This window comes from Penaeus japonicus, unplaced genomic scaffold (genome assembly GCF_977035675.1).
Source record: "Penaeus japonicus unplaced genomic scaffold, GWHDUDI00000001_assembly GWHDUDI00000039, whole genome shotgun sequence".
Classification (NCBI taxonomy): domain Eukaryota; kingdom Metazoa; phylum Arthropoda; class Malacostraca; order Decapoda; family Penaeidae; genus Penaeus; species Penaeus japonicus.
The window spans coordinates 18,608,901-18,618,900 of NW_028234441.1; the positions used below are offsets into that span (position 1 = coordinate 18,608,901).

At 40.4% G+C, this 10,000-nt stretch overlaps 1 protein-coding gene across 1 annotated transcript; it reads right to left on the reverse strand.

Annotated features, from left to right (window-relative positions):
• Positions 1-2,776: 2,776 nt before the first annotated feature.
• LOC147467014 (uncharacterized) lies at positions 2,777-5,899 on the reverse strand. Its single transcript, XM_086533560.1, has one exon. The coding sequence runs from the start codon at positions 5,897-5,899 to the stop codon at positions 2,777-2,779; it is 3,123 nt and encodes a 1,040-aa protein (XP_086389686.1).
• Between the last annotated feature and the right edge of the window lie 4,101 nt (positions 5,900-10,000).

The window sequence follows — 10,000 nt, forward strand, 5'->3', positions numbered from 1 at the left end:
ATATAAATAGATAAATAAATAGATATAGATAGATAGATATAAATAGATATAAATAGATGAATAGATATATAGATAGATATACATAGATAGATATAGATAGATATAGATAGATAGACATATAGATAGATATAGATAGATAGATAAATAGATAGATAGATAGATAGATAGATAGATAGATATATAGATAGATAGATAAATAGATATAGATAGATTAATAGATATATATAGATAAATAGATAGATAGATAGATAGACAGAGATAGATAGATAGATGGATAGATAGATATAAGATATAGATAGATAGATAGATAATATAGATATATAGATAATAGATAGATAGATAGATATATAGATAAGAATAATAGATAGATTAGAATAATATATAGATAGATAGATATAATAGATATATAGATATAAGATAGATAGATAGATAATAGATAGATAATAGATAGATAGATATAAGATATATAGATATATAGATATATAGATAGATATAATATATAGATGATAGATATTAGATAATAGATATAGATATAGATATATAGATAGATATATAGATAGATATATATAAATATATAGATATATATAGATAAGATATAGATATATAGATATATAGATATATAGATATATAGATATATAGATATATAGATATATAATATAATATATAGATATATAATATTAGATATAGATATAGATATAGATATATAAATATAGATATATAGATATAAAATAGATATATATAGATATAGATATATATAGATATATAGATATAGATAAGATATATAATATGTAGATATATATATATAGATAGATATAAAATATATATAAAAATATATATATATTATAATATATATATATATATATATATATATATATATATATATATATATATATATATATGTTAAGCGGTTCTTTGCTCTTAATTAATTGAGACGACTATGTGAGGCATGGGATGTAACAATCTTAGCAGGAATGGAGATAAACACCGATAATTAATCTTTGATTTATTAATGTCTCTGCACGGTCACTGAACTAGGCCTGAGATCTGTCTCCCCAAGCGGTTGCCGCAGACTCAGCTTGCGATGTCTCGGGTGGTTGCGGGGCGATCTCACTCCACTCGGAAGCCGTGACTCGTGACACCGCAAGAAGGCAGGCGTCAGGGCAGGAAAGCGTCGCTGCTCCAATGCGTTGCTGCTCCAACGTCACAAACACTCGCTCAAAACAAAAAATTAAATATCAACATACTAATACATTAATTTGTATCAACCATTAATATTTCTTTCTTCACAACGACCTCCAACTATTCCGTTTATATATGTATATATAGGAAAATGAAAATTTACTCAAACTGTCTATGCACTTGTTTGTTTCGCAGCCCAGCCATACGCGTAGTTGCGTATAATTCCCTCATTTCATTCACTTTCGTTTTGTTTCAAAGTTTATCATATGTTAATAGTTAACTAGAATAATGAAAAGTCTTCTCTTATTACTTTATATTGGAATATTTTTACAATATTCCTCCCCACTTAGAAAAAAGAAAATGCTAATTTTCTTTTGTTTCCTGTGCATTAATTCTACTGAGATAATCAGCACCCACATTCTCACTTCCTTTGATGTAAGTGAAAATCATCCGGAATTCCTGGAGAGCTATCGCCCATCTCATCAGCCGACCGTTCAGTGCCTTGGCACTGTCCAAGTACGTAATAGGCCTATGGTCGGTTTCCAAATAAAACTGCTGTCCGTACAGGTATCTGTAAAACTTTTTAGTAGCCCATACGACAGCCAAACATTCTCGTTCGACTACAGAATATTTCTTCTCTGCGTCCGACAATTTCCTACTTGCATATGCCACGGGCATTTTTGCGTCAGCATCCTCCTGCAACAACACCGCTCCTAATCCTATGTCCGAGGCATCAGTTCTGAGGATAAAGGGTTTATTAACATCTGGCAGTTTTAATATAGGGTCATTTACCAACGCTTGCTTTAGCTTGTTAAACGCCAATTCATGATTCTCTTCCCACTTCACTCTGTTAGGTGCGTTTTTCTTTACCAAATCGTTAAGTGGTGCTGCTATCGTTGCATAGTCTGGTACAAAACGACGATAGTAGCCTGACAACCCCATGAATGACCTCACTTCTTTCTTTGTTGTAGGGGCTGGGGCATTAAGAATATCTGATACTTTTTCCTTCGTTGGTTTTATACAACCCTCTCCAATAATATGTCCTAAATATTCTAAACATCTTTTACCTATTTCGCATTTAATTGGTCGAGCTGTTAGATTTGCTTCCCGTAATATACCGAGTACCCTTTGCAACATGTCGCAGTGTTGTTTCCACGTCTTCGAATGGATCAGAATGTCGTCGAGGAAGGTCTCCACACCGTCCAAGCTTCCAAATAAATGCCTCATCAATCTGTTAAAAACTGCTGGAGCATTGACGAGACCGAATGGTAATACGGTGAATTGGAATAATCCTGCGGGTGTAGAAAAGGCAGTAAATTTTCTAGATACTTCAGTAAGAGGTATTTGCCAATAGCCCTTTGTCAAATCTATTTTAGAAAAGTACTTGCTTCCACCAATCTTACAGAAAATAGCTTCGGTATCACACATAGGCTTAGCATCAAACTTGGTAATCTTGTTCAGTTTTCTAAAATCAGAACAAAGTCTACGATTTCCATCTTTTTAGGAACTACTAAAATGGGTGTAAACTATTTAGAGTCTGAAGGCTCAATTATCCCTAGCTCCAGCATACTAGACAATTCCTTCTTCACTTCTTCCTTTAATCTGGTAAAGGATAAGGTTTCACTCTTATAGTTTCAGGAACAGTTAATTCAATGTTATACTCTAATTCTGTCGTTTTACCTGGGACATCGGTGAGAACGTCGCCAAACGCTTGCAGGATGCCTCTCGCGTCATCTCGATGCTCAGCTGACAAATCTGAATCCAGTAAGACATCTTTCCAGGTTTCGCGCTGGTGGTAACTGGGAATTGTCACCACTCTTCCCTCCGCGTTATCCTCGTCGTTAACTACCACAACTGCCGCTGGAAATGTATCAGCCGATTCCCTATGTACATACCTTTTTAGCATGTTTATGTGGTATTTCCTAAAAGTTCCGTTCACATCCACTATCTTATTCAGTCTATTCGGACTCCCTACTACCTTAAAAGGACCTTTCCACTGAAATAGCAATTTATTCGAGTTCGTAGGTAATAGAAGTAATACATCATCTCCCGAGTTTATAACCCTGTCTTTAGTTTTCCGGTCATAGTAATACTGTGCAACTTCCTGTGCATTCTTCAATTCCATTAATGCCATACGACAAGTGTCTTCTAACCTTTCCCGCAAATTGATAACATATTCGTATGATGACCTCGTTTCGGGCTCCTTCACCTCCCCGTCAAACAGCTCCCTTAACAATGTCATCGGACCCCTCACTGCATGTCCGTAAACAAGCTCGAATGGCGAGAACTTTGTGCTTGCCTGTGGAACTTCTCTATATGCAAAAAGTAATGGTGATAAATATCTATGCCACTCTTTAGGCTGTTCTGCACACATCCTTTTCAGCATCTTTTTCAATGTACCATTAAATTTTTCTACCAACCCATTACACATAGCGTGATAAGGAGTCGTAGTAATGGACTGTATTGACAACAACCTATAAACTTCCTGCATCATTTCCGAGGTAAATTGCGTTCCCCTGTCTGACAGTACTTCCCTTGGAATGCCCACTCGGCTGAAAATATTTACCAGAGCTTCCGCCACGGATGTAGTGTCGATGTTCTGCAGTGCCAGAGCCTCCGGGTATCTGGTCGCGAAGTCCACTACCGTCAAGATGTATCTCGAGCCGTCAGAAGATCGCGGTTCAATTGGGCCTACAATATCAACTGCTAAACGAGAAAAGGGCTCTCCGATTATTGGCATTTTCCCTAATTTTGCTCTTTGTATTTTACCTTTATCAACAGTCCTCTGACACACATCACACGATCTGCAATATCGTTCAATGTCCTTCGTAATGCCAGGCCAGAAAAACTTCTCCATCACTCGATCTTTGGTCTTTCCTGTCGCCAGATGACCTCCCATGATGCTTGAGTGAGCCAAGTCGAGTACGGCAGAGCGGCATCGAGATGGAACAAGGAGTTGCTGCCTCTCTAAATTACCAATTTTCACTTTTCTGTAAAGAACTCCTCGCTTTAGTATATACACGGAAAATTCATTATTCTTTCTACGATAAAATTCTTTACTTTCCTCTGCATACTCCCTTACTCTATCTAAGGTCTTGTCTTCTTGCTGTGCTTGTTTGATTGTCATGTTTAACATATTAGAGACTGCTAATACCTTAAGTTCTGGCTGTTTTCTTTCCGTTGTCTGCCTGTTACGTGTCACTACACCACATGTGTGTTTACCCTCACTATACTTCCCTGGCCTTACGCCTGGTATATTTCCGATTACTAAGTCATGTATGGGATTAGGTATACAAACAGCTTTAGTTATTCCTGTATAGAAAGGACTCTTTATAGAAATTTCTGCTTCCGGATAACAAAATACGTCCGAATTAGCCATTTTAACTACACAGTGTTTACCTGTTAACTTATAATTTGGTACCAAACTCCTCTTCACCAACACCGTAGTACAACCGTTGTCCCTCATTACCGTCACTTTATGTCCTTCCACTTCTCCCGCTTTTGTGATTAACTTGTAATTTCCAGCTTTTCCTGATCCTCCACACGCTACCCGAAATCCCTTTCCATTTACCTTTCTCCATCCGTGATCGTCAATCACCTGCACGGGGTCGGCCTGCATCACTGGCGCCGCGTCGTCGTCTCGCGGGGGCTCGGCGATGCTCTGCGCTCCCTGTGATGTTGCCGCCGCGGCCTCTTTCCTCACCGCTCCGGGCGTCGCTGACGTGCCTGCACCCTTACTTTTATTTGCACTGGGTCTGAAATAACAATCCCACGCCTTGTGTCCTCCCTTTTGACAAATGTAACATTTTACCTGGGGAAGTGTAGAAGATGGCGTCTTTCGGAAGCTCCTGTCATTGCCCTCATTTACCTGCCCGAACTGCTGCGCCGACGATTGACTTGACACAGGTGCTTGTTGGGGACTTCGAAGGCTGAAATGACCGTGAGCCTCGATATACCGATCTGCACTCTCTTCAAGATCCTGTAGAGTTGCCAGTGAGCGTTCCTTAAGAAACAGTTTTGAATTACGATCACAGGAGGAGATAAATTGTTCCCTTATCATTAACTCTTTCAATGAATTATAGCTAGCGCTACAGTTTTCCATTTCTATCCACCGTTCACACAATTTCGTCATCCTGGCAATTAACTGTTTGGCCGTTTCACCCCGAGAAAATCTACAGCTTCTAAACTTAACTCTGAATCCTTCTGCAGTACAGTCAAAACCTCTTAATAAAGCAGATTTCAGTTCACTGTAATTCCCTGCATCAGTCTGAGATAGTTGATGGTAGATATCTAGGGCTCGTCCCTGGAGTAACGAGGCTAAGCTTATCGCCCAAATATCCTCCGGCCAGCCCGCGCTAGTGGCAAACCGCTCGAATCTTTGGAGATATGCATCAATGTCATCTGCCTTCTCGTTAAAAACCGGTAACTTAGGATACCTTACCTTGACATTGTGCTCGCTCTCCGACGACTTCTCTTCGACCGATTCCTTTTTCAACTCCATCTGGCGGAGTTTTAACTCTTCTCTTCTAACCTCTGCTTGCACCTTTGCTTCTTGTGCCTTCAGTTCCTCTTGCTTCCACGCTCTTTCTTCCTTTCTTTCCTCTCGAGCAGCAATTTCTTTCTCCCGCTCATACTGAATTCCCTCCTTAATAAATTGGGCAAGGTCAGCTCCGGTCAAGCCGATATCTTTCCCAATCTGATGCAGCTTCTCGGTCTCCATTTTGCTAAAATATGCTACACATGCACTCTCAGTCGTCCCTGTTCGGGCGCCAAAATGTTAAGCGGTTCTTTGCTCTTAATTGATTGAGACGACTATGTGAGGCATGGGATGTAACAATCTTAGCAGGAATGGAGATAAACACCGATAATTAATCTTTGATTTATTAATGTCTCTGCACGGTCACTGAACTAGGCCTGAGATCTGTCTCCCCAAGCGGTTGCCGCAGACTCAGCTTGCGATGTCTCGGGTGGTTGCGGGGCGATCTCACTCCACTCGGAAGCCGTGACTCGTGACACCGGCAAGAAGGCAGGAGCGTCAAGGGCGAGGAATGCGTCGCTTGCTCCAACGTCACCTCGCTTACGTCACAAACACTCGCTCAAAACAAAAAATTAAATATCAACATACTAATACATTAATTTGTATCAACCATTAATATTTCTTTCTTCACAACTACCTCCAACTATTCCGTTTATATATGTATATATATGAAAATGAAAATTTACTCAAACTGTCTATGCACTTGTTTGTTTCGCAGCCCAGCCATACGCGTAGTTGCGTATAATTCCCTCATTTCATTCACTTTCGTTTTGTTTCAAAGTTTATCATATGTTAATAGTTAACTAGAATAATGAAAAGTCTTCTCTTATTACTTTATATTGGAATATTTTTACAATATATATATATATATATATATATATATATATATATATATATGCATATATGTGTGTGTGTGTGTAACAATAGATAGATAGACAGATAGGTAGATAGATAGGAAGATGAATAAGTAGATAGATATATAATTAGACAAGTATATAGGGGGATGGATATATATATATATATATATATATATATATATATATATATATATATATATATCTACCTATCTGTCTATCTATCTATTGTTACACACACACACACACACACACATATATGTATATATATATATATATATATATATATATATATATATATATATATATATATATATATGTATGTATGTATGTATGTATAAAAACACGCAGACGAACACAAATAACCACGCATACAAGCACAACTAAACACACACACACACAAGCGCAAATAAATATGAACAAATGTTCTTTGAATTGAGTTGACTGCATTATACACAACTTACTTATGAAACGAACCAGGCGCTGAGGTCAACGAACCAGGCGGTGAGGTCAACGAACCAGGCGGTGAGGTCAACGAGCCATGCGCTGAGGTCAGCGAACCAGGCGCTGAGGTCAACGAACCAGGCGCTGAGGGCAACGAACCAGGCGGTGAGGTCAACGAACCAGGCGGTGAGGTCAACGAACCAGGCGGTGAGGTCAACGAACCAGGCGGTGAGGTCAACGAACCAGGCGGTGAGGTCAACGAGCCAGTTGGTAAGGTCAACGAACCAGGTGGTAAGGTCAACGAACCAGGCGGTGAGGTCAACGAACCAGGCGGTGAGGTCAACGAGCCAGGTGGTAAGGTCAACGAACCAAGTGGTAAGGTCAACGAACCAGGCGGTGAGGTCAACGAACCAGGCGGTGAGGTCAACGAGCCATGCGCTGAGGTCAACGAGCCAGGCGGTAAGGTCAACGAACCAGGCGGTGAGGTCAACGAACCAGGCGGTGAGGTCAACGAACCATGCAGTGAGGTCAGAGAGCCATGCGGTGAGGTCAACGAGCCAGGCGGTAAGGTCAACGAGCCAAGCGGTGAGGTCAACGAACCAGGTGGTAAGGTCAACGAACCAGGCGGTGAGGTCAACGAACCAGGCGGTGAGGTCAACGAACCAGGCGGTGAGGTCAACGAACCAGGCGGTGAGGTCAACGAACCAGGCAGTGAGGTCAACGAACCCGGCTCTCTCTCTCTTTCTTTCTCCCTCTCTCTCTCTCTCTCTCTCTCTCTCTCTCTCTCTCTCTCTCTCTCTCTCTCTCTCTCTCTCTCTCTCTCGCTCTCCCGCTCTCTCTCTCTCTCTCCTTCCCCCTCTCTTCTTTCGCTCCCGCGCTCTCTCCTCTCTCTCTCTCTCTCGCTCTTCTCTCTTTTCCTCCTCTCTCTCTCTCCCGCTCTCTCTATCTGTCTCTCTCTCCTCTCTTCGCTCGCTCTCCTCTCTCTCTCTCCTCTCTACTCTCTCTCTCTCTCCCTATCTCTCTCTTTCTTTCTTTCTCTCTCTCCCTCCGCTCTCTCTTTCTCTCTCTCCTCTCCCCTCCCGGCTCTCTCCTCTCTCTCTCGTCTCACTCTCTCTCTCTCTCCTCTCTCTTTCTCTCGTCTTCTCCCTCTCTCTCTTCTTCTCTCTCTCTCTCTCCCCCTCTCTGTCTCTCTCCCCCTCTCCTCCGCCTCTCTCTCTCTCTTCTTCTTATCTCTCTCTCTCTCGCTCTCCTCTCTGCCCTCTCTTCGCCTCTCTCTCTCGCCTCTTCTCTTTCTTTCTCTCGCTCTCTCATCTGTCTCTTCTCATCTCTCTCTCTCTCTCTACCTCTCTCCTCTCTCTCACTCCCCGCTCTCCTGTCTCATCCTGTCTCGTTTCCCCCTCCTCTCCTCTCTCTCTCTCTCTCTCTCTCTCTTCTCGCTCACCGCTCTCTCTCTCTCCGCCCTCTCTCTCTCCTCCTCTCTCTCTCCTTCTCTCTCTCTCTCCTCTCATCTCCTCTCTCTCTCTCTCTTCCACTCACTCCTCTCCCTTGTCTCCTCTCTCTCTCTCTCATCTCTCCTCTCTCTCTCTCTCGCTCTCTATCTCCTCATCCTCTCTCTCGTCTCACTCCTCACGCTCTCTCTCTCTTCCTCTCTCTCTCTCTCTCTCTCTCTCTATATATATTTATATAAATATTTTATATATAATATATTGGCATATAATAAATATATAAATATATATAATATGTATATATAAATATACTTATATATATATATAATATTTATAAATTTATATATATATATATATATATGTATATATCTATATATATAATTATATTTTTATATTCATATATATCTATATATATTTATATATATATAAAATACATATATTTTATATAGATTTATAATATATATATATATATATATATATATATATGGGTCATAAATTAGATATATCATATAATATATTTATATAATAATATTATATATATATATATTGATATAATATATTATATATATAATATATATATATATATATATACCATATAGATATATATATATATATATAGAAAAATATAATAAATATATATATATATATATATATATTACACACATATATACATATTATATATATATATAATATATATAATAATAATAATATATATAAATAATACCACACATATATTATCATACTCTCTCTCTCTCTCTCGTTCCCTGCTCTGTCTCTTTATCCTCTCGTCGCTCTCTCTCTCTCTTTTCCGTCTCTCTCTCTCATCCCTCTCTCTCTCTCTCTCCCTCACACAATCTCACTCTCCTCTCCTTCTTCCTCTCCCTCTCTCACTCTCTCATCTTCTCTCCTCTCTCTTCTCTCTCTTTCTCGCTCTCTTCTCTCTTTTCTCTCTCTCACTCTCTTTCTTTCCCCTCTCTCATCTCTCCTCTCTCTCTCTCTCTCTCTCTCTTTTCCCTCTCTCTCTACTCTCCCGCTCTCTCTTGTCTAGTCTCTTCGCTCTCTCGCTCTCTCCTCTCTCTCCTCTCTCCTCTCCATCCCTGTCTCTCTCTCTCACTCTCTCTCTCCTCCTCTCATCTCCTCTTTTTCTTTCTTTCCTCTCTCTCCCGCTCTCTCTGTCCTCTCTCACCGTCACTTCTCCCGCTCTCTCTCTCTCTCTCTCTCTCACCTCCCCATCTCTCTCTCTCACTCTCTCATTTACTCCTCTCTTCTCTCTCTCACGTTTCTTCTTCTCTCTCTCTCTCCCGCCACTACTCTGTCTCTCTCTCCTCTCCCGCTCTCTCTCCTACTCTCTCTACTCAACTTCTTCTCTCCTCTCCTCTCCATCTCTCTCTCTCCTCTCCCCCCCTCCCCCTCTCTCACTCTCACTCTCATTCTTTCCTCGCTCTCCTCTCTGTCTCCTCACTCTTCACAAATCACTCCTCCTCTCTCTCTCTCTCTCCTCCCGCTCCTCGTCACTCTCTCTCTCTCTCTCTCTCTCTCAC